General features: G+C 52.1%; 6 protein-coding genes across 7 annotated transcripts; 4 read left to right on the forward strand and 2 right to left on the reverse strand.

Annotated features, from left to right (window-relative positions):
* The first annotated feature begins 3,091 nt into the window (after nucleotides 1–3,091).
* On the forward strand, nucleotides 3,092–8,880 carry LOC112899781 (PH, RCC1 and FYVE domains-containing protein 1-like). The gene is made up of 9 exons (XM_025968387.1): nucleotides 3,092–3,259; nucleotides 3,564–3,650; nucleotides 4,580–4,669; nucleotides 4,758–4,844; nucleotides 4,942–5,136; nucleotides 5,612–7,627; nucleotides 7,709–7,855; nucleotides 7,976–8,388; nucleotides 8,478–8,880. Exons 1-9 carry the CDS (start codon nucleotides 3,212–3,214, stop codon nucleotides 8,635–8,637), a joined length of 3,243 nt encoding a protein of 1,080 aa, XP_025824172.1. The 5' UTR covers nucleotides 3,092–3,211; the 3' UTR covers nucleotides 8,638–8,880.
* A 115-nt stretch (nucleotides 8,881–8,995) lies between these two features.
* On the forward strand, nucleotides 8,996–10,028 carry LOC112899783 (organelle RRM domain-containing protein 6, chloroplastic-like). Its single transcript, XM_025968389.1, has 4 exons — nucleotides 8,996–9,234; nucleotides 9,430–9,498; nucleotides 9,596–9,702; nucleotides 9,802–10,028. The coding sequence occupies exons 1-4, from the start codon at nucleotides 9,027–9,029 to the stop codon at nucleotides 9,910–9,912; spliced, it is 495 nt and encodes a 164-aa protein (XP_025824174.1). The 5' UTR covers nucleotides 8,996–9,026; the 3' UTR covers nucleotides 9,913–10,028.
* A 139-nt stretch (nucleotides 10,029–10,167) lies between these two features.
* LOC112899782 lies at nucleotides 10,168–13,174 on the reverse strand. Its single transcript, XM_025968388.1, has 6 exons — nucleotides 12,672–13,174; nucleotides 12,382–12,516; nucleotides 12,144–12,255; nucleotides 11,984–12,045; nucleotides 11,464–11,808; nucleotides 10,168–11,216 (listed from the first exon to the last, which is right to left on the reverse strand). Exons 1-6 carry the CDS (start codon nucleotides 12,684–12,686, stop codon nucleotides 10,527–10,529), a joined length of 1,359 nt encoding a protein of 452 aa, XP_025824173.1. The 5' UTR covers nucleotides 12,687–13,174; the 3' UTR covers nucleotides 10,168–10,526.
* A 2,379-nt stretch (nucleotides 13,175–15,553) lies between these two features.
* Nucleotides 15,554–17,031, forward strand: LOC112900821. Its single transcript, XM_025969614.1, has 3 exons — nucleotides 15,554–16,110; nucleotides 16,209–16,347; nucleotides 17,023–17,031. Exons 1-3 carry the CDS (start codon nucleotides 15,554–15,556, stop codon nucleotides 17,029–17,031), a joined length of 705 nt encoding a protein of 234 aa, XP_025825399.1.
* On the reverse strand, nucleotides 16,964–23,807 carry LOC112900933 (probable protein phosphatase 2C 43). Of its 2 annotated transcripts, none has more exons than XM_025969702.1 (5): nucleotides 23,648–23,807; nucleotides 19,138–19,360; nucleotides 18,099–18,463; nucleotides 17,598–17,834; nucleotides 16,964–17,475 (listed from the first exon to the last, which is right to left on the reverse strand). In XM_025969702.1, exons 1-5 carry the CDS (start codon nucleotides 23,756–23,758, stop codon nucleotides 17,221–17,223), a joined length of 1,191 nt encoding a protein of 396 aa, XP_025825487.1. In that variant the 5' UTR covers nucleotides 23,759–23,807; the 3' UTR covers nucleotides 16,964–17,220. The 2 variants fall into 2 exon arrangements, with proteins under 2 accessions (XP_025825487.1, XP_025825488.1); XM_025969703.1 differs by lacking the exon at nucleotides 23,648–23,807 and adding an exon at nucleotides 19,646–20,110 and having other exon boundaries at nucleotides 19,138–19,547.
* On the forward strand, nucleotides 23,757–27,236 carry LOC112900822 (putative E3 ubiquitin-protein ligase LIN). Its single transcript, XM_025969615.1, has 7 exons — nucleotides 23,757–24,962; nucleotides 25,031–25,125; nucleotides 25,215–25,838; nucleotides 25,934–26,078; nucleotides 26,299–26,535; nucleotides 26,641–26,971; nucleotides 27,121–27,236. The coding sequence occupies exons 1-7, from the start codon at nucleotides 23,757–23,759 to the stop codon at nucleotides 27,234–27,236; spliced, it is 2,754 nt and encodes a 917-aa protein (XP_025825400.1).
* The last annotated feature ends 88 nt before the right edge of the window (nucleotides 27,237–27,324 follow it).

A 27,324-nucleotide genomic window follows, 5' to 3' on the forward strand; every position in this document is an offset into this window, starting at 1 on the left:
TATTTATCGGGGTGAGTTTGGGAGGGAACGCGAAATTTTGGGGGGAGTTCGGAGCGGGAGGCGGTTTTGGGTGCATCCGTGGTAGGGTTGGGTTGGAGCGTTGGATTGGGATTGGAGCGGAGGGATGGGGTGGGAGGGTGGTGGAGCGGATCGGTGACGTGGCGGTGAGCGGGGGAGAACGTGGGAGTGGACGAGTGGTTGCACAGCTGACAGCTGGATCTGGACTGGACTGCTGAAGCGCTGAGGGCGGAGGGGAACTCTACTGTGAGTATGAGTTGGGCTGGACCGAGCAAGGAGGTCGTGGTGGACCGGTAGAGCTGTGCCAGTCGGCCCAGAGGAGTTGAGGAATTGTCACATGGGCCCACATTGCACTTCTCTGTCATGGTTACGAGTATTGTCTGAGATCGATATAGTAGGGTAGCATTGACGAGCCCGTGGGCCGAGATTGCGCTTCGCTCCGCAGCCGGCGGCCTGCTGTCAAAGGAATGTCATGTTCATGCGTGGCACATTCTATTTCAGAGAACGACAGAAAGTGACACAGAGCAACATCCTTGAGGTATGAGAGCCAAACCATATTTGTCACGAACAGTACATCCACAATCGGCCCGCACCGTCACCAGTTCATCACCGAACGGCACCGTCCAATTCGAGCTCCCACTACCATCCGACGATCGGCTATACCGCACAGGGAAACACCACGTGGTGAAACACTATTCACGAGCTTGGGAAGCACCCGCCCGCAACTGCAAAGGCCACAGCCCCCAAGAGATGAACAGGATGCACGAGAGCCCGTGCGTGCGTGCACGAACAGCGGCGCGACGCATGCACAGGATGTAAGCAGGAAAGGAAGCGTCCAAGATCCTCCATCCCACTCCATGTGGATGTGGTCACCAGCACCAACCAACCGTGCGCGCACGGGCTGCCGCGCTCGCCACGAACAGATCGTAGAGCAGAGATCCGCGCTCGCTCGTGGCCGTGGAGGATCGGAGCAGGACGTAACGCAAGCCGCAGCCTAGCCCTGCGTGCGTGGTGGGCTAGGGGCACACCTGCTCCCCTGCTCCGCGCGTGTGTGGGCTACTGGCTACAGGCTACAGCCACTCGAGCTGCAGCTAGTGGGGGGGTCAGTGCCGGGGCGGTTGGGCACTTGGGCAGGCGCGCGTTTGGTTCCGGCCGCTTTGCAACCGTTGACAGGTGACTGCCGTGCGGGCGTGCTCCGGCACCACGGCTGCTGTAGTGCTGCGTGCTTGTGCTGGGATCATCAGGAAGTCAGGAACGGACTCGGAACCAGCACTGACCGAGCATGTGCACGGTAGCCGCAGCCTACAGGGCTAGGATGCGGCGCAGTGTATATACAGTTGCATGCGGCGGCTAGCTAGAATCGTGGCACATGGCTAGGCGACTCTAGAGAAGGGATCGGAGAGACCAACCGCCCCATGTAACAACGCCGGGCGGCATGGTCAGAGCCGAGCCTTCGCCACCTCCGTCCGTGCGCCGGGTGGATTAGAAAAGCCGGGCCTTCCACAGGCGCGGATCGTGGGAATATCGCGGCGTTCTGTTCACCGGCTACGGATTCGGCCTCACATGCGGTGCGTTGCGGTGATCGCATCGACCTCCCGTTGGTCTCCCCTTGCTAGCTTCGTCCTCGCGTTGTCATCATCCAGTGCCTGGTTCATTTTACAGCGGACACATGCATGCGTTGGATAAGGATCTGAGGCGTGCACGGGAGTTCGGTGAATTGCTTGCGGTAGCCAGCGCACGCAAAGCTAACGGTGGCACGGGACGGGACGGAAAGGCGACGCGTCGCCATGCGTTTCGCTTGAGACACCGCAAATCCGTAACAGCCAAGTCTAGTTTTAGTGCTCCGGGTCCTTTCCCCATGGGCATCATGCTGCTACCCCTCTTCGGCAGGCGCCAGGCGCCAGGCGCACCTCCGCCCCTCCCGTCTTTTCTCAGCTGCCGCGAAGTCAGCGAGCGTCTGTGAGCGTGCACGTTCGCCGCCCGCCAAGGCGCCAACCGGACGGCTTTTACGCTCGACACATGAGGAGCCACCGCCGGCCTATCGTCTACGGCGGGGCGGCCCTCAACAGTAGCCGCTGCCAGAATTGTACGTAAGATCCTCATGAACAGCTCCTTTCCGTGCCAGATTTCCCGTTCGCTCTGTACTCTACGACCCTTCTACCGCTTCACTAGTGGCAGAAGCAGAACTAGTAGCAGAATCCTGGTGCCGCCAACACGCGAAGAACCAACCAACACGCCACCTAACATGATCCGAGTAGAGACTAGAGTGGCAAGCGTGCCCTTGATAACCGTTAAATAACCCAAGGTTTCTTCCTCAACGCTCGTTCTAGCTCGCCGCAAAACAACGGCGGACACATGCGCTGCCTCGGTGTCCGGCGCGCTGTGCCGTCTACTCCCACGGCTACATGGAACTCGTGAGGCATCGGAGACCTAACCAAAAGCGTCCGTCTCCTACCGGGCTCATCGTGGACACCATTATTGCCGCCGTAGCCTCCGCTCGCCACACCTAGATTAGCCAAGTAGAGGCCGGCCACATTTCCAAGAGGAAGGAGGAACCCGGACGCTGACACGGGCCAAACCCAAGATTTCCAGATGCCAGGACAAACATTTTCAACCCTCTTTCCGCTGGCACACGTACTGCCGCCACTGTTCACCACTCGCTAACCGAGAGGACACATGTGTGTGCGGCGTAGCAGCCGCAGTTGTGAGTGGCATAGGGGTATGGTTGTTTGGTAGCTAGACAGGAATTAATAAGCGAGGGGGACGGCGGGCATGGGGCTGCGGCGCCAAGCCCGGAGGAGGAGGAAGAACAACACGGTCGCCTTCCCCTTTTCCGTTGGCTCATGTGCAGCCAAAGCCCCGAGGCCCCAACGGCCAGCGAGCGCCTCCTGCTCCGGGTCACTGCTCGCGCTTCAACCGAGCACAGGTGACACGGCCACCTGTTCACTTTTGCAGGTCCCTGTCCCTGGCCCCCGAGGCCTGAACCTGAACTGCTGCAGGGCTTGAAGCCGCTCTCCCTCAGTCCCCCTCCGCTGCAAGAGACACCTCTCTACTTTTCCTCCCATCTCTCTTCCTTTTCCTTTCGGTCACTTCACTCCAGCCCTGGCTTTCGGCTCGAACAAGAAGGGCTCTTGAAGCTGATCCAGGTGGTTCGTGGTTGCAACCATCTGGTTGTTTCCCCATTCCGCCTGCAATGGCGGGGAGCTTCGACGGGAGGACGCCAACCAGAGGCGTCGAGCAGGTGAAGCATCGGAATCTCTCTCTTTTCCCCCACCTCTTGCCCATTTCTAGCCTTCTGAGAGTACCTGCGATGCCCATTCCTTGGATTTCTCTCCCTTCCTTTTTCTCGCTCAGACCACCATTTCTGTGATTAGGGGAATGCCTCGTATTTTCTTAACAGTTTTCAGGATTTTACAATCCTGCATTGTTATTAGGGGAATGAAATGCAGCAACCTGTGTGTACAGCTCTTCTAGTACTTGAACAGGTTTCCTTTTCTCCTGGGCGGATTGGCCATCTGACTGCTTCAATTCATTGCTTTATTCAGGCCATCGTTGCTCTGAAGAAGGGCGCGCATCTGCTGAAATGTGGCAAGAGAGGGAAACCCAAATTCTGCGCCTTCAGGCTATCATCTGTGAGAAATTTTAGTGACTTATGCTTTTATCGAAAACAAAATATAACAAAACAAAGGAGTACCTGCGGTACGCGGATACGACCTTGCTGATCATGATTCCTTTTTTTTTTCCTCAACACATGACTCCTAGTGCACGAAGGCGAGTTTTTATACCTGGGGGCGATAATTCTGAAATTATAGGGCCGTCATGACAACTAAAAGATTATATGATGACAATGGATTTTTACCTGCCCATATCAATATTCTTTTACTGCAGTTTATCCAGCTATAACTGTCGAAGTAGATGTTTATTCCTCGTGCCCTGCCCATATCAATATTCTTTTACTGCAGTTTATCCAGCTATAACTGTCGAAGTAGATGTTTATTCCTCGTGCACTTTGGGAAATAGGAACTGCTTACATGCCCTGCCACAGAGAGACTGGTATAGGGGTATGAGGTTCGAACTGATTGGGTAACGAATAATATATTATTTTGAACCCTGCATATTCCCTAGACTTATGCAGTTCCACTTGCTGAAATGTCATACAAGTTACTACCGCCATTCCAAGTTGTCATTCTAGAGCAGTCAAACTTTTCAACTGTAATTACTAATAGTCATACAAGTATTTAGATTTCTCACATGACAAATGATGTTAGCATATTGGTGATTTGGTGATCAGAAGTGCCTCTAGTTTTTATGTCATGGTTTTTACTAAGATATGATTGGAAAATAGTAGCTGAATGTGTATATTGGTGACCATGTTTACACCCAAAACGGCATCATCTTGGATCTGATAGAGTTATACATTTTGGTGCAATAGAACTATGAGGTGTTGGTCAGTTCCTGTCCGTCATATTGTATTATAATGGCAGCTTATCATGTTATACTTGTGTTATTATACTAAAATACACCTTTCAGTCATGGGAAAATAATTTTCTTCTCTTTTCAGGATGAGACAACATTAGTTTGGTATTCAAAAGGGAGGGAAAAACGCTTGAGCTTAAGCTCAGTGTCAGCTGTGGTTCTCGGACAGAAGACTGTACGCAGTTCATTTTTTACTGAAAAACCATGGTCTTCATTATTCATTGCATACCACAACTATTTCTAAGGACTTCAGAATCTTGCAGATAAAATTTCTGCGACAGCGTTGCCCAGAAAAGGAGTCCCAGTCCTTATCACTTATTTACAGAAACGGAGAGCGCTCACTTGACTTGGTACTGGCATTGCTATATTTTAAGTCAGTTTGCTTAGTAAGCTTGTACCGTCCATTTTTCCTTACGGGCACCATATCTCTTTGAAAACTATGACCAGATCTGCAGCGACAAAGATCAAGCTGAATACTGGTATCTGGGCTTGAGGGCTTTATTACCAGCTCCGTGTAGTCCATGTTCGTCAATTGGTTCAAGAAGCAGTAGACAGATAGAAAGTTGCACAAATACTCCTCGCAGCTATATTCAGCTTAAAAGTAGGCTACCAAGTGTGCATAGCACACCCAGGCACATACAGGTTAGTTCCAGAAGTCACATCATAGCATCTAAATGGCATCATGGTAATATGGTATATAGCACGCTTTGGCATTTTTCTTTGGTACTGCATATAGCAATGCCTGCTTTTATTTGGGCATTGGGAAGGAGCTTCTTGTGGCACACTACAGGGTATTTAACTGTATTTGGTTACCTATCTGAATTTTACATTCTAAGGCCAATCAACAAACACAACATTCTTAGGTTGTTCCAACCTACATCCATCTCAACAGACCACACACTTATTAGCTGTAACTGCAAGGGTATTAAATGTGATCCACATTGAAATGATTTGACTTGCCTTTGAACCCAACAATGAGTGTTGGTTTAACCTTGTTTGTGTGTAAGTAGACATGGCTTACTGACATGTTATTCTGTTTCTAAACACCTACTGCTCTTGGTTAAATTAAACTCTTCATTTTGGATCTGATGATTCCTGTACTGCATTTCATATTAAGGTACATCCATCACACAGGAACTCCAAGACACAGGGAATTTTTTCAGGGGGTAGTGTTGATTATTCAGAAGCATTGTTTTACCCAAGACAGCGAACATTATCTGACATAGATACCTACCTGGAAAAGCTTACACGCAAGGTGCCAAATCCAGATATACATGGTTTGAAAAATATTATGGTTGGTAACAAAGAAAAGGACCATAAAATTGCCCAAACACCTAAACTGAAAACCTTTGAAGGACCCCGTTCAGCATTAAGGCTCGATTCTTTGAAGGATATTTTTTTCTGGGGTGATGTTCTTGGAAGTATGTTAGACTGTGATGATATGTCAAAATCCCTTCCAAGGTTAGTGGACTCAACCAACATGCTTGATGTACAAAGCATTGCTTGCGGGGAGACTCAGGTGGCAATAATTACTAAGCAAGGGGAGGTCTACTCCTGGGGCAATGACGGCAGTGGTAGAATTGGACATCAAGTAAATATCAAAGTCTCCAGACCCGAACTTGTTGAATCTCTTGCCTCTTTACATGTGAAGGCTGTGGCATATGGATCAAAGCACACTTGTGCAGTAACAGTTTCTGGTGAACTTTTCGAATGGGGTGAAAGGACTCATATGGGTTTATTGAATGACTGCTATGCAGGGAACCAATGGTTTCCACATAAATTGTTCAGTCCCTTGGATGGCATATCTGTTGCGAAGATTGCTTGTGGTCCATGGCACACAGCTATTGTAACATCGTCCGGTCAGTTATACACATACGGGGATGGAACATTTGGTGTTCTTGGTCATGGAGATACACAAGGAATTGCTTGGCCAAAAGAAGTAGAGTCTTTGAAAGGCTTAAAAGTAAAATGTGTGGCATGTGGGCCATGGCACACAGCTGCCATTGTGGAAGTAACCAGCGATTTCAAGAGCAATATGCCAAGCAGCAAGCTGTTCACATGGGGTGATGCAGATCGGGGGAAGCTGGGTCATGCTGACAAAAAGATGAAGCTTGTACCAACTTGCGTTGATTCACTCGCAGACTATGATTTTATTCAGGTGTCCTGCGGGATGGCACTCACTGTTGTGCTTTCTCTTACTGGTGTGGTCTTTACCATTGGCAGTTCCATGCATGGCCAATTAGGAAATTCCCAAGCAGATGGTAAATCTGTTTGTATTGTTGAAGGACTTCTTAAGTCCGAGTTTGTCAGAAACATATCATCAGGTTCTTCCCACGTAGCAGTACTAACTACAAATGGGAAAGTGTTTACATGGGGCAAAGGCAAGGAAGGACAGCTTGGTTTGGGTGACTATCTTAGTAGGAGCTCCCCAACATTAGTAGAGGCATTGGAAGGCAGACATGTCGAAAGCATATCTTGTGGTTACAATTACACTGCCGCAATCTGTTTGCACAAGGCAATCTCAAGAAAGGACCTCTCTGTATGCAGTGGTTGCAAGATGTCTTTTGGTTTCACTAGAAAGAAGCATAACTGCTACCATTGTGGTTCCATGTTCTGCAATTCGTGCAGTAGTAACAAGGTTACCAACGCCGCCCTTGCACCAGACAAGAGCAGACGGTATCGTGTGTGTGACGTGTGTTTCGGTCAGCTACTGAAAGTTATGGATTCTGGTAACATAAAGTCAGAACTAAAGACCACCAATGGAGAGATGTCTAGAACTGAAATTCTAAGGGCATACACACCTAAGTTGTCACGTATATTCAAGGATGTGAACCTACCTGTAGAAAAGGTGGGTTTAGTTCACAGTCCCAATCAGAGAAACGAGGTCCCTGCCACTCCGGTTCAAGCAAAATCTAGGAGATGGGGGCAAGTTCAGTGCCCGGCTCAATTTTTATCTAAACAAGACAGTTTTCGGTATCAACATACATGTGGTAGCTCTATATCCCAAAGAATGCATGGCCCTGCTGTGCTGAAGTGTGGCAGCTCTTTGCAACAGTCTACTGATGGTCAGAGGAAAGGGCTGACAAGCACAGAAACCTTACTCATGGAAGAAGTAAAGCAGCTTCGTTCACAGGTAATTGATAAATCACTGATAGGAAAAATACCTGTCCTTTGATAACTGAATAGAGTGATACTCTTGTTGCTTTTTAAACAGGTGACACTTCTTGCGGAGAAATACCAGCAAAGAAGTCTTCAGGTTCAATTGTACAAACAAAAACTTGATGAGACATGGCTAATTGTTAGGGATGAGGCTGCAAAATGCAAAGCTGCCAAAGACATCATAAAGGTTCTAACTGACCAGGTATGATTGTGTCACATATCTCATTCCATAGTATTTGCCAATAAATTCTTTCAGTAACAAAAAAGGTGTGACGCATCACTTTGCCTTGATCGGCATGTCTTCCTGTTGTAAATTGCGCAGTGTAAGGCCATGTCAGAGAAACTTGTGGTTGGTCAGCAACCCGAGGACCCCAAAATGACATCTGATATTAACCAGGGACAACCATTAAGAGCAGATTTGCAACATTATGCCAGTGAAAAGTTTCCCACTGAGAAATTCATTCAACTCAAAAACACCCAGAATCATCACCAGACCAGCAGCCTAGGAGATGAGGAATATGCACCACCTTCAAATCCTGACGTGCCTGTTGATGGACCATGCAGTCATCAGAATGGTACGAGAACATTTGGCATAAACGGATATATCACAGAAGCGGATGCCCCTGTTGCCCCCGTCATGTCCAATGGTGTGATTGAGCAAATCGAGCGTGGGGTGTATGTTACATTTGCTGTATCACCTGGTGGAAAGAAAGACATAAGACGAGTGAGATTCAGGTGAATCCTTATCCTCGGACGCCTTACTGGTTCTTGTTACTTCTGGCATGCACCTTTTACTTTGCAGTAATCTATTCTTGGTTGTGCAGTCGCAAACATTTTGGCGAGAAGGAAGCTCAGCAGTGGTGGGAACAGAACAAGAGCAAGGTGTATGCAAATTACGGCACTGAACAAACTCAGCATCAGTTAGCTGTGACAGTCGAGTGTACAACTACAAGATTAACCACCAATAGGAGTACCATTTACTAAGAAGGCACATCACAAGGAATTGATTAAATGACATGAGAAAACCAGACAACTGATTAGCATTTGCTTCTTTATCGTTGGCAGTATAACTTACTGTAGATACCCATGTATAGATAGGTTTGAGGCAGACGTGGGCTGGGATTCTGTTCCTGATTCAGTTGCTGTTGATCAGTCATTCAGTCCTGATATGAATCTGTATCAGTTGTGAATTCCTTGCAGAAAGTAGAATTTGATAATTTGTCCTAACATCTTTGAAGGTAAGTTTGAGATACAAGGATATGGTTGGTTGTCAGGGTTCCAGTTCTGACTAAGAAAGCATCCAACCCAAAACAATTCAAGCCCTCGGTTCGAATAGGGGATAGCCTAATCCTTCGAGTCCCCCACCACCGACAATGGCGAGCGCTGCTTCTATCGCCCCCGCCGTCGTTGCTTCCAGAAGCTTCAGCTTCACTGCCGCGGCATACCCCTCCGCCTCGCGCACGCGTAGTCCGGCCGCCCTCTCCTGTGGGGTCCGCAACCAGCAGCGCCCGTCCACCGCCTCTGCCTGCCTCCAGCCGCCGACTGCCTCCCATGGCGCCGCCACCAGGTTGTACGTCCGCGGTAGGCACCTCATCTCCTGATTTCTCAGTCCGATGCCGTGAATGTTAGGGCTTCCGTTTCCCAAACAATTCCGGTTCTCCACGCCTGTGAATGCCGGAATCCCAGAGAGCAACAACGAGGAATAGAATCGAACAGTGTTCGTGTTCTTCAGCACAAATCTTAAAGTATCTGTTCCTCGCTTTATTCCTCGAGCAGGTATATCGTTCCGTACAACCGAGCAGAGCCTCCGGAGCGCGTTGGAGAAATTCGGTCAGCTTACAGAAGGTGATTAACCGAGTGACGCGGTCATCACAAACACTAAACTGCAACCCTTTTCGCCTCACGATGTTTCAGATTTGATGATTCTCATTTGCTGCTGCAGTTCATCTCGTGATGGATAGAGTAGCAAAGCGGCCGAGAGGTTTCGCGTTCGTGTCTTACGCCGACGAGGAGGAAGCCAAGAGCGCCATCGAAGGAATGCACGGGAAGGTAGGAAAAAAAAGGTTCAGATCATTGTGTGTCTGCCAGACGATTAGTCCGCTTGCAGCTCATCTATTGGCATATGCAAATTCACCGTATCCTCTGCAGTTCCTGGATGGCAGAGTGATCTTTGTCGAGGTTGCTAAACGAAGGCCTGGACTCTCAGCCTCTGAGGGATCGTGCCCAGGTGCCAAGCGAAGTGTCATCCAGTTTCCTTGACGCTCGGGAGACAAACCTGGCAAGGCTTTCCAAATTACATGAACCTGTGTGCGCAAATTTCAATCCATTGCAGATTGCTGTAGCATGGCGACCACCAAAGCTCCATAGTATTATGATTTTTTTTAAGGCACCGATACTCCATAGTAGTATGATTTGTGAGTCACTGGACGATGTCCAGAAACTTGATTGTTGATTCCAGCAAGTCCTGATGAGACGCGCTGACTTGAAGTTCATACGTCAATAGAGTAACTGAAAAAACCTCAGCAACATTCAGTTGTTTTAGCTGCCATGCCATAATGTCATTGTTCCACAAACAGCATTAGTAATTTACACTCGTACGCCATACAATACCGTCTCCTATACCTATTACATTACTAACTGCATCAAAACTGTAAACCGTTGACCTCTGAACCTCCACCATTGTGGGGGTACAAACACGCAAAGAGGAAAATGGAAACATCAGTCTTGAACTATACATGGGCAGAGAGGACCATAGTCACCTCCATTTGTGGAAGGCTACTTCACCTGTTTCAATCTGCCTCTCATAAGCAAGAGCAGAACGGTCTTCCTGCAAAACATCAGTACTACGGTACTGTACTAGTCATATGAAAAATTTACAGGCACAGCCTTGTCATATCTCCATCTGCCTCCTCGCCAGGAGCCTGTGACTGCAGCATCTTGCTTTGTGCTGTGCACTTCTTGTATGGCACAAAACCTCGAAGGTAGGTTGGAACTGTGCTTAAACATTTTCTTGAACCTGGAACAGGTATCACTTCATCGTCATCGTCGTTGTTTACTTGAGTAGATTCTATAGAATCTGAATTCTGTGTTGTTGTTTCAGGCACACTGCAGGAGGTTGTGATCGATTCTGCCCACGATCCTTCTGCCCTTGTGAACTTGCAGTCTGCAGCTTGAGATGGCTGGTGTTGCTGCTTATTTGAGGCAACTGTCTGTGGACTCAACACTCCATAAGATATGCTTCCATTACTGTAGCTGAGAAATTGGCAAGCAGAATGCACAGAAAGAACCTCCCCTTGAGGAAGATAGTATATAAACTGCTGTGTACCAGTCAGCCACGGGCTCCATGTCTTCGCTTCTTCTGCACCATGGGAAGAGAACTTTCCAGTTCCACTAGTTGGTGTCTCAGCTGAAGCGTCCAGTTCCATGTCTGCTGCATGTTGTAGGTTTCCAGTATTGGAGTTTGGCTGCTGATGCAAATTATTTACCACAACCCTCTTGCCAAATAGCCTAAGAACTGGACCTTCAGGTATTCCACATGCCGCACCATTGGAAGTGGTGGAATCCTGAATCATATTTAAGGTGTTTGTTAGAATTCAGATGTTACCAATTGTGCAATTAGATGCTGTTCTCAAATAATGTAAATTTTCAGTTCCATGTTACCCAGAATTATTGTAAAATGGTGCCAGGAACCGCTATTGTGGTGGTATATACAGTGAAGAATTATGCACTTTAATTGGATACGTAATATCCTTCAGAATGAAAGAACATATGCTTCGCAAGGATTATTATGGCTGTAAGAATGCACAGTACCTTGGAAAGTGCTACTTCCCCAACAGATGTGCTTGGTGTGAGGCATTTCTCCTCCATGTAAACCGAGGAAGCTGGTGATCCACTACCTTCAGTTGCCATGGTCTCGGAGCCTATCTGTGCTGTGGTCAACACAGATTTTGGAGAGCAATTCTCCTGCTCACACAGCAACTGTATCTTCAACTGGGGCTTCTCAAGCTGTTTGATTGTAGAGGCATCCTTGCAGAGTGAATTACCCAGCTTGCGCGGGTATGGGTGCGCTGGCTTCCTCTTTGGCCGTGGCGGAGGAATATGAATTTGTGGTGGAGCAGCTATGCTGTTGCTATCCCCAGATGATTCTCGGATGACCTGCAGAGCAAAATAGAAAAGGCAATCAGAAACATGGATTCGACGACACAGCATGGATAGCATCTGCTCTCCATGATTGAGCGACTTACATCACCTTGCAAGCAACACAATCCATGGAATTTTCAGGCAGAGGGGATTTGATCGGGGTTTTTTTCTATGCAAAAGGCTATAAGACCTTGGAGAAGAACTTCTGAGCGTGGCTCCTGATTTGCACGGCAGTCTTGCTGCCTATGTGCTCTGCAAATTGTACAAGATATCAGTTTAGTTCTGAAGTTCTTCTGATAACAAAGCTTGTACATGGCCATACCGAAGGTGATAAGCGCAAAGCTACTGACCTTGTATATGACGCCAGGCACGGCCATGTTGCTGAAGGGCTTCCAAGAATAGCTTGTGCTCGTCCTCTGTCCATTTCTCCCGCTGCTTGGATATCGTGTATGGCTTGCGTGCCTAAACGGCAAGTGCCAAAAGTGTGACCTTGGTTACAGGAAACATCTCTAATTTCATTAGATTTGCAATTTTCGGTAACCATGCCGCTCTGCAGATTGCAAGAGAGTCTTAGGTGCTGCGCCGTACCTTAGGGGCTCGCGCTCCTTCTGGCAAGTCGTCCGTCGCACCGGAATTCAGAGTTTTCTTCAGAAGATGGTCGATGAAGTCTCCATGGTCGACGCGATCAGCAGCAGGCCTTTGGTCGTTCCTCACCTTGATTTCCTTCAGAAACAGAGATGAATTTGGGATTTCCTCAGCACAGCGTCAAGTGATCAACGCACCGTTTCTATTGGGGAGCATATATGCAGACTCTAGTCCAAACTCCCCGAAACGATGAAGATTGATCACGAATGAAAAAAAAAAGCAAGATTAGTTACCTGAAAACGAGCCATCGCCGGATTTCTGAATCAGCACAACCACCGAATCTGACGGAAACTCGGCTCACCGGCTCTTCACCCTGAGCGCCAGCGAAGCAGCAGCAGAAGGCGAGAGCGTGCGCCAAGGCCACACCACCGACACCTGAACACCCTTCCAAGAGCTGCCGATCTCGCAGGGGGCGGAGGGCGGAAGCAGGGGTGGGGAGAGGAGACGAGACGAGAGGAGATGAGGAGGCGGTAGGCACGAAATGGAGACCGGAAGGCCAGCGAGTGGGGGCGAGAAAAAGGGCAGCGGCCGGGGCGCCACGTCGGACGGGATTTTTCCCCCGCCGGACCCTTTTCCGCGCGCGCTTTTTCCCCGTCCCATCTCCTGAGCTGAATAATAATCTATCTATCCGTCCTCCCTGGCTGCGGCGGCGGCGGCTCGATTTCTTGTGGCCGTCGCTGCGTTCCGAGGTTGCTGCCTCGGGCCGCCGGGCGCCAGCTGCTCGCCACGCCACGCCCCGCCCCGCCCCGCCCCGCCTCAATTACGCTCCTGTCTTGGGTCCGGGCGCGAGTAAAACCATGCGCTGTCGTGGGGCTGCACGACAGGGAGGTGTTCCTTCCTATCCATCCACCCGGCCGGCCGGCCCGGCCACCGCTCCTGCTCTCCCGCCGTCGCCTTTGGTGTGCAGCTGCGCTGGCTCTGCGGGTATGTCGCCGCCGCGTCGAGAGGGTATTAGGTTAGGCCGTTGAACCCTCGGCGAAAGCCGAGGCCGCACTTGCCCAGATTCTCTGCAGCTTCCGGCGTGCTCTTCAAATACCAGCAGGCTTGCACGCGTGAAGCGGCTTAGCAGAGCCTAACCCGCCGAGAATGCGCTAACGGTATCTCGGAGCCGCGGCCTCGCGCTCCTGCCGAAATATCTCGGGACATATCCGGGGCCTTGGAGTTCTCCTCCGACGACTGATCCGAATCCTGATCCTATCCGCGACGAAACGTGGCTCGCTTGGCTTCTAAAACTGGGGTCGCTGCTCTCCACGACGCGCGGGGCTCTCTCGTCCCGTCGAGGCGTCGAGTCGCCTGCTCCGATGGATTGAAGGAAAAAGCGCAGGGGGGGGACCGGCCGGGCTCCTGGCGCCGTCGCGTGGCCCACCGCCGCTGCGCTTTTTGACACGTCAGATCCACCTCCACCTGTCGACCCAAAACCCCCGAGCCCAAACACCGGCTCTGCCGGCTCAACGACCGACACGTGCCTCCGTGCACTGGATAAGCACAGAAGAGAGGCCATTTTGCATCGCTGAGAGCAACGGCCCGGCGATCCGTGGCCACATGCCCAACGGGCTGGCGTTACAGGTCGCTCGGGAGCCCTCGTCCACACGTTCTTCTGCTCTCGCTCGCAGTCAGAGTCACCCCGTTGTTTCCTCCTCCCTCCACTGAGCACAGGAAAAAAGTGTTGCGGGGACGTGACCTGTGGTTGCGGGAGCCCCACCTGCCAGCGACATCGGTTCAGTGGTTGGCGCTTGGGTTCCTCGCAGAGGCACCGAGGCAGCAAGCCAGCGAGGGGCGTGCCGCGTGGTGCCACGGCCCACGGCGGGTCCAGTCCAGGTGTTGCCCGTTGGTGTCGGGGGCGTCGCCGTTGCTCTGACTTCCATGGCTTTGCCGTGCCGTCGGGTGGTGCCACATGCTCGCGGCGGCAGATGGATCTCGCTGAAATCTTTGGACCAGACTGACCAGGACTCGGATTTATACCACCGGCAAATTAAAATCCTGGGGGTACGTGTTTAGAAACCGACGTGTGGATATTCCGCTGCACCCGGCGCGAGCGTGGATAGCTAAACCGTGTACCGTGGATAATTCAGGGGAAAAAAATCTGCCGGCTTTAGGTTTCAGATGGAGACTGATGCCTCCCTAATCGCGCATGGTTGGATGAATCTGCCCTGGTTGTTATCTTGTGCTTTCTTTGCCCAAGGTTGACGGATCAGCACTGCGATGCGTGCAAGACCTAACCAGCCAGTTCAGTTCATGGGACACACAGAGCAATATAATTTCTCAGAGCAAGCACTGATCTGGGAGCTGGTGGAACAAAACTAAGCAAAGAAGTTAACCAATCTCGCCTTGATTTGCAATGTACGCCACCTCTCGGGATACGTGGAACCGGCGCTCAGATGCCGTTGGCTTAGGGCCTGCAAACAACTAGTGGTTGGGAAGAAACGACGCCAGCTTTATTAGCTTGGCGGCTGCTGATAAAAAGCTCGGAGGAGCACCCGGCCCGTTGTTTCCATCATCGGCACATGCGTGCACTAGATTCTGTTTGGTGTTCTTGGCAAATCGGGCTAGATACGCATCTGCTGACCGGCAGGAATGGCCAAACGAGTGTAGTCAGCAGTCATACAATAGGTTACCCGAGGGCCGAGGCTTGAGCAAAACAGCAGCATAAAGGCCATCGATCAGTCAATTGTGGAGCTGGAACGAACCTAAGTGCACTGTTCAGTGTGGGCTGGGCCGTGCAAACAATATCGTTTTACTCCGAGAGGCCTGCTTACTCTGCTTGTTCAGTGAGACGACGGTTGGTCCTCTCGACAAAGCTCTCAAATTATTCCTAGCGGTCCAGTGGACATCCAGTCTTCCGGTTCATGTTTCATCACAACTGAATCCTCGCAATCTCGCAGCAAGCCGCTGCGCCGGCTGTACCGCCGCCTCCGTCTGCCTCGACTTGAAGAGACTGAGATAAGCCCCCTGCCCCAATTGAATCAGCATCACATGGCTACTTGGATGGCAGCTGACCAGAGCTGCCAAGGTCAATAGGAGCCCACGACGAACTCCGACGCCTCAGCATTTGCACAGACGGACCGATCGTCAAGCCTCCAGCTCGCGTAGCACAACCAAGAGACACCTAGAGATCATGGAGACCATGAGCCAGGACGGCTACACCTTGGCCCACATCAGCCACCTCCACGACCTTCACCTCGCCGACATCCCCGCCGGCGCCCCGCCGCCGCGTTGCCACGCCTGCGGCCTCGACTGCGCCAGGTCGGCCTACCGGCGCGCGCCGTGCGGGTACGCCCTGCACCCGGCGCACCCCGAGCACCCGCTCGCCCTCCGCCTCGCGCCGGCGTACGGCTCCGGCTTCTTCCAGTGCAGCGCCTGCCGCACGGGGGGGCACGAGTTCGTGCTCCACTGCCACCACTGCCACTTCGACCTGCACCTCCCGTGCGCCGCGCTGCCGGCGGACGCGGTCGCCGCGCGCGCGCACCGGCACCCGCTCAGCCTCGCCTACGACAACCCGCACAGGGGCGGCGGGAAGGGCGTGGTCGTCATCTGCACCGTGTGCGAGCAGGGGATCATCCCGGAGCAGTGGTTCTACCGGTGCTCGGCGTGCGCCGACTTCGAAGGCCACGTCGGCTGCGTCGTGCCGGACGCGCTGGCCAAGGGTGTGTACGCGAGGTCGACATGCCCAAGGTGCGGGCGGAACGCGAGGCCGGCGAGACGGCGGCGCTGCTGCAGCAGTACCAGCAGATGTCGGCGCTTATCGGCGCGCGGTCGAGCTTGTTCGCCAGCAACACCGCGTCCATGCTGAACGCCACCATGCAGGGCCTCAACCTGAGTGCGCGTATGGCGGACGACAACTTGGCGATCAACTTCAACAGCTCCGGGACAGCGGACCAGATCCGGAAGAGGGAAGAATACTACAAGAAGGTGAACCATAGTGGCCGAGCCGCGCGATGCGGTTTAGATCGGACGCCGGCGTTGCTCTGCTCTGCCTCTGCCCCCACGTCCCTCTGCAGCTGAAGACGCCGGCGGCAGCGTTCGGGAGGCTCTTTGCCGTCTTGCGCGGGACGGAAGAGGCGTGGGGATTACAGGAGATCGGTTCGGTTCCGTCCCTCGTAAACACCGAACCACATCTTCCCTGGAATGGAACGGCCCAGGCTCCAGAGTCCAGAGCAACCAGCAGGTCGAGCACGGGCAACAAGGTAAGGTTGGAAGCTGATCCCATATCTTGGCATGCCGATACCGGGGGTCGCACGGTCAGCAGCAAACGAAGACCGAGCTGGTACTACTCTCCATCAGCGTAGTACAGCCAGGATACCAAAAATCATGTCACCAAGTGCTTACCAACGGGGCGCGATAACAAAAGGGGCAGCAACCATCAACCAGCTGATGAGTGGTGCAAGGGAATCTGAAGACTAGTGGACGCTAGGATTTATCTTAGTGACAAAACAACTTGCTAGCAAATAGCAAGAACACACTCCTGCATCCTGTTCAGGTTTCACCTCCCATGTAAATTCATCAAGTGCCAACCTCAGCTGATAAATATCATGAAAAGAGTTGCTACTAGCATATATTTTTATTCATCTGCATCTTATTCTTCAGGAGGGGTAGGGGAAAATGAGAAATAGTGCAGCCAGACATCGCCAGAATGAAACGCGATTCCGGTGTGGCCAAAAGTTATATATATGCAAAGTGGTAGCAACTATGCATGAACAGAATAATAAAGCTACAGAATACCGGTCTGAAACTAATATTACATCAAAACGACAGGCATTTAAGACAACACAAGGTTTTACCGTGTCAAGTAATGCCATTCAGCCCTGAAAAGCTGGAGGGGCCTCCAGCATCAACAAACCCACGAACTGAGAGTTCGGGAACGGAGGCTGAATCCTCCTGCCGCAGCTGCTCATGATCGATGAAGACGACTACGACCGTGATGTCATCGTGGAAGTAGCGGCGGACTCCTCTATCGAGCTTCTTAATATCACCGTACCTCATTTCCCTCTTACTGGCAGCTTCTTTTAGAGCTGCTTGTACTAATCTCCTTGCAATACCCTGCAGAAATAAGGAAAATAGATTTCAACATTGCCACAAAAAAAGCAATATTATCGCCAAAAGAACAAAAATAAAGAAGATTTGCATGTTCAAGCCCAAAAGGAGAGAAGAAGAAGACATACTTCTCGTGGACTATTGTGGACCATTTCGACGGCTTCCTGGTTCGAGATGTGCTCCCATAATCCATCTGATGCAAAGATCAAAAACCTGTCTTGTGAACTAAGAACTCTTGAACAGATAGATGGCTCTGACGTCAGAACAGGCCGACGGAGAGGTTCAGAGAGGTGGAAACGAGCCGTGGACGGATCAAGAGCGAATTCTCGCTTCTTCAAGTATGCATCACCTATAGACCTTGAAACCTAAGAGAGCAGATCAGAAATAAATAAAATGTGACCTTGAAACCTAAGAGAGTGGATCATAGAGAAACAAAAATTCAACAAGTTCTCAGCAAAATGATCGAGTCTCAGATGGCATCATACTACAATTCTCAACATATTGATCACATTTTGGTTGCCACTTTTAGTAATCCTATTTACTAATCTCCTGATGAATGTACCCAAAGTATTTATCCAGCATACCAACAAGCATCATTGATACGACGACACACTGAAAATGTTGCCTACCTGTATAATGCCTTTGATGCGCCAAACACCATTCTTAAGAACAACTATTTGCGAATCATCAGGATGAAGAGACCTAAGCTCCTGCCTTATCTCTTCCATGCCAGCATTGTGGTCTCTTGTTAACTGCTCAGCAACAATCTTGTTTTGTCCATTCGAACAACCAACGACTGCCCGAGAATCACCAAGATTGGCCAGGTAAAGTGTCCCTCTCCATATGATACCAACCAGACAGCAAGATCCAATAGTAGCCATAGCAGGTTTTATCAAATGTGTCCTGCGCACTAGCGACAAGAAGCCTTCCTCTGTAGCAGAAAAGGCATTTCGAACGACATCCTCAGACATTGTTCCATGTTCTTGTGCAAGACCTGTAAGTTAATAACGCGTTAAGAATATTTTCTTCCAACCCAAAACAGAACAAGTGGGTTTTCTGAAAGGTACTTGATACTGATAGCAACAGCCAACAGCAAGTGGGTTATGTGCGATGTAGTAATCTCAGAACTAAACAATTATTGACACAAGTGAACTCTCAGCCATGACACAAGCATGGAATTGAACAGATGAATGGGAACACTTTTTCCCTTAATTTGACAAATGAAGCTGTAAACAACCAGGAAAGTACAAGGCCCCGGTTTGCAATCACAGTGACAGACCGAATGAAACAATAGCTAGAGCCCATTTCATTCGCAACTAATTCCATGATGATACTACAACGTTAGATAGGCAAAGCAAGTCACCAAGACGCGGCCCCATGGATAAAATGGTCATCCCACTATCGACACCTACATCAAGATTCTTTAAAATAAATAAATAAATATATACAGTTAATATCAATGAGATTGCACATGCTGACATGCAGCTCTTAAAAATAACTACGAACAAAGGCATCAATCTAGCCGACCCCCAACAATTCAACGCTAATATTCCAAGACTATCAAATCGAACCAAACCACCAATCTAAATTCTAGCGAGGAGCATTTCACGGAGCCCAAGAGAGTAAAACTGGCTGGGTTCATGTGGGAGACGGAGAGGGGCGACGTACGGACGATGTGCGCAGAAAGGTGGTTGGAGATGAAGCGGGACGCCTCGGCACCCCCGTGGCCGTCGTAGACGCCGACGAAGGTGGCGGCGGCGCCCGTCTCGACCTGGCTGTGGTCCTCCAGCACGTCGTTCGCCTGCACGACGGCGAAGGAGAACTCGCCCGCCGCGTGCCGCGCGAGGTCCCGCGACCACAGCAGCTCGTCCGCGCCGGCGCCGTCGCCGTCGTCCTCATCCTCATCCTTCCTCGTAAGCGCGTACCTCCGGACCCGGTCCCAGCACGCGGACGCAATCCTCTCCAGCCACGGCCACATCCTTCATCTCCCTCCTGAACTCGCCCCTGTAATTCCGCCCGCTCCCCGCCCAACTCGAGAGTTGCGCTCCTACTGCACACCGAGCATCACCCAATTCCACCTGAAAAAACAGCGAAGGATGAGACCTTTAGGTACATAGTACAACAATGCCGAGGAAATAGTGAGGTAGATGCCACAAATCATCTCCTCTTCTCGCACCTCAAATCCTCAATCAACAAGCATGATCTGCACGGGAGCAGTCACCGCGAAACTCCCAGGAGGCGCCGCCTCGCAGCAGGAAGCACCGCCGGATTCCCCGGGCATCCCAAAGCGAGGCCGCTGAGATCTAGGGCTCCGTGCGAGACGCCTTCGGGACCGGTGGTGGTCGGATTTCGGATCGCGATTCGCGAGGCTGGAGGGAGGCGGGTGAGCTCTTGAAGCGGCGGAAGGGAAGCGAGGCGGGCAGGCGGCACTCGTACGCTCCCCTGAGTGTCCAGTAGTGGGGGCCCGTACCGATTTTATACAAGCGTTAGCGGAAACCACCCTGGGTTTGCATGTATTTGTGGACAAGACAATCCTCTGATCGATTTAAAAGAGTGCAAAAAGGGAGATGAAAAAGCAAGAAAAGCGCGGCCCTGATCGCGATTGGCTCAGGAGCCTTTGACCCCGCTTATCTTTTCTTCCCCCCCTCCCTTATTTTTTTTTTCTTTGGTTGAAACGAGCCTTCCAGCTTCTCTGAAATGCAACGCCGAAGGCCTTATCACAGACAGAGGTCTCCGTCTCTCTGGGAAAAAGGAACCATGACCCTTTTTATCCATTGGAAAATGAAGATCCTTTGAAGGATCGCCGAGGAAGGGTCAGGTGATTCACTCCTGCACAGCTGCAGGCAGGGTAAAGCAATCGATTACAGCTCCAAAAAGGCTCATCAGGAGAAAAAGCTTGGCCAACAGCAACACCCCGGGCTAGCCGACCCAAGCGTCCCACTCTCCTGGAACCAGAGGTGAAGAGAAAGCAAAGGTCTTCAGTCTTCTGGACAGTGCAGCTGCAGGCATCAGCAGCAGATAAACAAGTGGATTTATATATAGAGTAACTATATTCGGACCAAGAACGAACTGCTGTGACATTAATAAAAGGGTGCATCACGATAAGCGCGCGTAGGCGATGGATAGCATATCCTCGCTTTACAGATGAAAAAGCGCAGGAGGGGAAAAAAAGCTGAAAGATGATGAGACGAACAGTTCGCGTCACTGGGAACCTGTGACACGATGCGCTCGCTCCCGGCCTGCTTTCTCGCCGATCGCATGCCGGCCGGAGCTCATCCGTCGCCTTTAACGCCGATGTTTACATCACCCATTAGTACAAGCGATCGCACTATATGTGGTGAGCAGGACCTGAGCTTCTTTGGCTCTCTCAGCCACTAGGCTGAATGAATTTCATGCTGGGAATGCGATCGCTGAGACCGAACCGGGGCGTGAGCGCTCACCTGTAGGTGCGCGCCACTTGTATGCGGCGGCAGAGCCGGGGGCATCGAGGGCTCGCCGTGGCGACGCCATCGGAGTTCAGATCAGAGCACGGATCGATTTGGCCATTTGCTGGCGCGATCGATTGGTTAGGTTAGGTTAGGTCAACACCCCACCCTGGCAGCCACCCAAGCTTGACTTGTTCCGGTCCCCAGATCGGTGGAGGCCGTGCAGGCGAGCGAGCCGTGCCCTGCGCCCTCTTTTAGGTGAGGGCCGCTCGCCTTTTCCCTGTCGATCGGCTGACGACGGAGAGCTGCATGCACTGCAGCAATTGATGACGGTGAAACCTGAACCTGATAAGGGTGGAGCTCCAAATCGATCTACAGTTTTTTCTTTCAGTAAGTGCGATCAGTGATGTGCGAGTCCGTAGGGTTACTGCTGCTGGGCGGTGGGATTCGAAAGTGGAAAGGGATCGAGAGGCTTTTCGCGTGACGTGCGTTGTTTCGGCGGAGGCCGCCTCTGCAAATCATGCGTCAACAGACAAGAGGTGCTGGACGATCGGCAGGGGATGCGTCGAGACTGGAGAGGAAGCGGATAAGCTAGGATCGTTTATTAGGTCGGCAGAGAGCACTGGAGGAGTAAAGTAAAGGGATGGCAGTCGGTAGATGACATGAAAGGCACTCTCTTGCTAACCAGTAATCACTTGATTCGCTTCAGTGGAGCCTAGCTGCGCGTACCGATGGAGTACTCCATCCATGAAGAACAAGTTCTATTTACCTCCCACTAACACACTGTAATATTCAGACATTAATGCTGTCGAAACTGATTACTTTACCTTCTCAACTTGAATCCGGTCGCTATATTTTTTGTTCACGTGGAATCTACGTGTCATTCTAGCACAAACAATGTTATACGATCGTTTAATCGAACATAGTCACCATGACACCGATAAGATCCTGATCGTCTGATTAGTCGCAATTAATCGGACGATAAGTCTAACTAATTGGGGTTTTACCTAGTCGCCTTAGTACCGGCTAGGATGACTAATCGTGATTAGCCGGACTACCGAATAACATTGGGCACAAAACCATTTTCAAAAGCATTTCAAATAGAATAACAAACATAGAAAATTAAAGAGATACTACGACCATAAATTAGAGCATAGTTTTGAAGTTAAAAAAATAATATAGATGCCAGTCACATGGAAATGCTTAAATATTATAATGCTTTTTTATTAATTAGAATAACAGTTCTAAATCAGGATAATAATTATTATTGTAATAATATTTCAACTAATCATTTACTACGCATTGCTGAGAACAAGAGTTTGGTGCGATGTTTTTTTTAAAAAAAAATCTGTACAATGCAGATCAGGTCCAGTCAATAAGAAGCCAGATCGGGTTTAATCCTTTTCCGTTCCTCGCACGGCCCGCATGCACATGGACTAAAAGCCCGTAACGAGAATGAACGAACGACCCAACCCAACAAAAACAATCCGCGGCGCAACACCGTTTGCACCAACGCTGACTCGACCGCGGTCCGGCCCATATATAGCCCACAAGTAGCTTAGTACTCGAACGAAGCTGAAGCCTCGCGGCTGGCACTCCCTGGCTGGGCTGATCAGCAGTTCAGCACCCGCGCGGCCGCGCCGGGCAGCCGCCGGCCACCGAACGGCGAACGGGAAGCAAATTCCCACGCCCCCGTTGTGCTGATGATGGCGGTGAACTGGCGAAGGCGCCGGGCAAGGCATCCGGCACGGCAGCACAACAGTCCGCCTCATGGCCGAATTCTGCCTCGGTTACTATACTACTTCTGCAGATGTCATGGACTGCTACTTCTGCCAATACGATGTCAAGGTTTTTATGCACATTCCCATTCCTTTCAAAATGAAGTTTTTTTTAAATTTTATGTATGTAAGTCAAATCGACGTGTCAATATACAAATCCTAGTTGAGCAGTAGAGAGAGAAAAAAATTGTACGGGTTGCTGCCGATTGTTCCAGAATGCAGAAGGTGCAATTCCCCGCTTCTTGTTCTTGTTGTACGTGAGCATGACGCTGAGCGTGACTGTTGTTGCAGTAAACAAAGGTTAACCAATTTTGGCGCTGTCGCAGTTTGGCAAACTCGATAGTCCAAACCTGCAACCTTGATTCTGGATTAGATCTTATCACTTTTGGATCTTTGCCATCACTGCTCTGGACGATTCCGCAGACATTATCCAACCTCTAAAATCCCCAGTATCAGCTCCTCCACCCTCTGCAAGATACCTTCCAGACCAGAACACGTCACTAATTTACTGTCGCCTCTCGACCGCGAAGTGTGAACCAACTGCATCATGATCTCTGTAAAACGCCCTTGGGACAGGGACTGTGATCGTAATTTCATCCGAGATGTGACGGGCTGACGGCCCCTGACGCACTCACGCACCAACGCTTTGACGGAGCAACCATTGATACGGTCAGAGAAACTCAGCACCACCAACAGCATGTGCTCCGCGGCAGCCGGAGCAGAAAATTGCAAAGCTCTGCCGGCCGGAGGAGCCGGAGCGCGGCGCTGCCCGCCAAAAGCCCCATTTGGCACGCCCTGTCCCGCGAGACCGTTTCCCCGTCGTCCCCTCCGCGCATTTCACCACGTCGCCCCTGTCACGTACCATGCCAACACCGACCGAAGGATGCTTCCGCTGCGCTGCCACTGCTCGGCGTAGCGGAGCCACCACCTCCTTGTCGTTTCGATCGCGTCCTCCCATTCGTTCCCACCAATAATGGCGCCGCCGCCGTCGTCCTTGCTCCGCGACCTGCTCGTCGCTGACGGCTTCAAGAACCGTCGCAGGCCGCCCGAAGGCTCCGCGCCGGCGGCCTCGAGAGCCTCGAGCATGCCGCTGCAGCAGCGGCGCCCGGGCAAGACCGCGCGGTCGCAGTCCGACGTGCTCACCCGCAGCCGCCTGAGGGAGATGAACGGTGATCCCGACGGCACCGGGAGGGACGCTTACGGTGACGAGCGGCGGGCCGCGACCGCCACGCGGAGGTCGTCGGCGTCGCAGACGAGCGTGAGGAGCTACAGCAACAAGGGTGCCAGCGACGGCGGCGGCGCTGGAGACAGGAGGAGTTCTGTGTCCGCCTCTGCGGCCGCGGTGCCAGCGCTCGATGAGTCCGCGCTCACCGCGCTCATCTCCCTGGCCGCGGGGGGCATGAAGCGGTTCGTCAAGGACGAGGCGTTCCGCGCCTCGCTGCGCGCAGGGTGCGCCTCGTGCCTCGGCGACTCCAACCACCGCGCCGTGCTGGACCTCCGCGTGCACGGGCAGACCGTCGAGCGGGCCGCCAGGGAGGGCCTCGACCCGCGCGACCTGAAGCGCGCGTCCCTCAAGCTCCACGAGGTGGCGTCGCTCGACGCCGGGGACGCGGACGCGGTGACCGCATCGGGCGTCCCGTACCCGCGCCTCGCCGCGTGCGCGCACCTCTACATGTCCGCCGTCTCCAAGCTCCAGAGGCGGGACCACTCCGCCGCGGTGCACGCCCTGGAGGCCTTCTGCCTGGCGCCGCGCGAGGCGCGCACGCTCCTGCTCCCCGCGCTCTGGGACAGGCTCTTCCGCTCGGGCCTCTCGCACCTGCGGACGTGGCGCGACCGCGAGTCCGCCGCGGCGAGCTCGGACGAGAGGGCGAAGGAGGTGGAGAAGACGTTCGTGGACGTGGTGGACGACGGCACGCGCGTGCTCGCGTGCTACTACAGGGACTGGCTGCTGGGGCGCACGGACGCCATGGCTCTCCCGGATGTCCCTGCTCCTCCCAGCACCGTTCATGCCAGCGCGCCGAGGTGCTCGGCGTCGACGTCGTATGACATCAGCTCGGACGTCGTGTTTAGCTCCGGGGGTTCGAGTCCGGTCAAGTTTGTGTACGATGGCGCAATGCAAAAATCCGAGGAAATCGAGGAGGAAGACAGGGTGCACGCCATGGCGGCACATGCAGAGAGCGTGTTCCATGAGTGCGAGGCCGGCGAAGCAACAAGCTACCCTCCCGCGCTGCAGGTTGAAGAAAACGTGCTTACGCCTAACAACATAGTCAAACAAACCTCTGAACCACAGGTTAGCAAATTTCTCTGAATTTTTGCCCAATGAGATAGCCGAAGTTTCTGACAAGTTTTCAATATTAGGTTGAAGATGAACCGATCAAGGAATCAGATGCGTCGACAAGTTATCGTCCGATCTCTGACATCTCAGCCATCGACCTTCTAACGCTCGAGTTCTGGTACGAACAAATTCACTCACACTCTCAGCATTTTACAAAATTTCCATGAATAGCATACTGAACCCTGCCATTTCGTGTAAGTTTCTCAGTGAAGGGCTACTCCAGAATGACACAGATGGCAACCCTTTCTCCGTTTTCGCCACCGTTCCCAGCGATTTCCTTTGTCCACTGACGCGGCAGATCTTCAGGAATCCCGTTACGATCGAGACGGGCCAGACGTTCGAGCGTCACGCTATAGTGCAGTGGCTAGACAGAGGCTTCAGGATGTGCCCGGTTACAGGCCAAGAGCTCCTGAGCTCGTCGATTCCAGACACGAACCGTGTGCTCAGACGCTTGATCGATAGCTGGAAGTCTGAACGCTGCAAGAATCTCGTCTCCGGAAGCACTGGACCTGAAGAGAAGCTGACTGTAACGGTTATAGACAAGGTCTTCGATTCAGCCGGCGACATGTCTGAAAAGCTTGACAAGGCAAGGCACCTCATGGAGATCGGTGGTATCGACTTTCTCCTGCACAGGTTTCAGGAAGGAGGAGGGGATGAGCAGCAGCGTGTAGCCGAGCACCTGCTGTTTTGCATCAGTGCTGAAGGCAGCTGCAGGAATTACGTGGCTATAAAGATCGATGGCTCGAGCGTTCTCCGTCTTCTCCATAACGAAGTGCTTTCAGCAAGGGGAACTGCAGTGTGTCTGCTCACTGAACTGATCTGCTTGAGAAGGTGCAGTTTCCTGTTCAAGATGTGACAAAAACATTTTCTGTGTACGTATGTTCTGCCATCCTAGATCACAATTCTCAACGTTCTAATTTCCACAGAAGGGAGATGTTCGAACTGCTCCTGCGTGGATTGGGAACAGAGTCGGTCGTGCAGACAATGGATGTGCTACTGGAGCATCTCCGGAGCTTGCCGGTCCGAGAACAAGCCCCAGTTGCTGTTCTCCTGTTGCACTTGGAAGCATTGGTATGGAGCTTTAATCGTGCGTCTCTTGTTGCCGTACATTTCATTCTATCGCATTTCCTCATCCATGAAAATATGAGATGTTACTCACCTGGTCACCTGCACTTCGTTTGCTAGCTTCAGATATCACCTGAATTTTTTTTCTGTAGAATAGTACTTTGCAAGCATTCTATTTTTGCAAATTCAACTACTATGACAAAGCGAGTACTGAAATGTCTGGCAGGTACAGGCAAACAAAGACAGCAATTACAGAGAAGAAGCCGCCAAGATCATCACACAGTCTCTTAGATGCTGCATGTCCGATGACAATGCCGTGGCGGGCACTAGGAAAGCTCTGCTGCTGTTGGCAGGGCATTTCTCCTTCTCAGGCCACCTTCTCGCAGAGGACTGGATGCTGAAACAAGCGGGGTTTGTGGACGCCTCACGTGCCGGCCCTATCAATTCCGATGCTGTTGTACAGGTACGCCACACCAGAACAGAACGGCACACGGCCACACTGACACGAGGACGAACCGTTTCTGAATTTCCTTCTGCCGTGCATGTGCAATTGTGCATGTGCGACCAGGACAAGGAAGCAGCTGGAAACGAGGCCTGGCCGAGGTACGTGACGGCGGCGCTCCTCGGCAGCAGCGGGGTCAGGAGGCCGTTCCTCGAGGCGCTGTCCAGGTGCCTGGGCTCCCCCGACGCCGACCTGGTGGGCGCGTGCCTGACGACGGCGGGGTGGCTGAGCCGCTCGCTCGCGGCGTCGCTCGACGGCGACGCCGCGGACGCGGGCACGTCCCTCGCCGCGTTCTCGGCGCTCGTCCCGCGGCTGAAGCAGTGCCTGGCCCCCGCCCGGCCGGCGCGGCACCGGGTCCTCGCCGCCGTGTCGCTGCACAACTTCAGCAAGATCCCAGGTGACGCGCTGCTGTCTCTCCCTTTCTGTCACGTCGATCGGCATGCCATCTCTGCCCGATGCCATCGGCAATCTGATGGCAAAAGTTACTTCATCAGGTAGCCACGAGATTGTTAGTGTCAAGTGACTGACGGAATGATTGCGCTACAGACTGCAGGGAGCTTCTGGTGCTGCTGGCCGACGGCCTGCGCGACCACCTCGCCGATCTCGCGCAGCTGACTGGGACGGCCGGTCAGCTGTCCGCCGAACTCCACGAACGGCATTGACTTCCGCGCGCGCGCCGGGTCGGTGCCGTAGGGGAGCCGCCGGCGAGGGGACGGGGCCTCTCGTCATCCTCGCAGTCGCAGGGTGGAT

Source organism: Panicum hallii, chromosome 7 (assembly GCF_002211085.1).
Source record: "Panicum hallii strain FIL2 chromosome 7, PHallii_v3.1, whole genome shotgun sequence".
NCBI classification, from domain to species: Eukaryota; Viridiplantae; Streptophyta; class Magnoliopsida; order Poales; family Poaceae; genus Panicum; species Panicum hallii.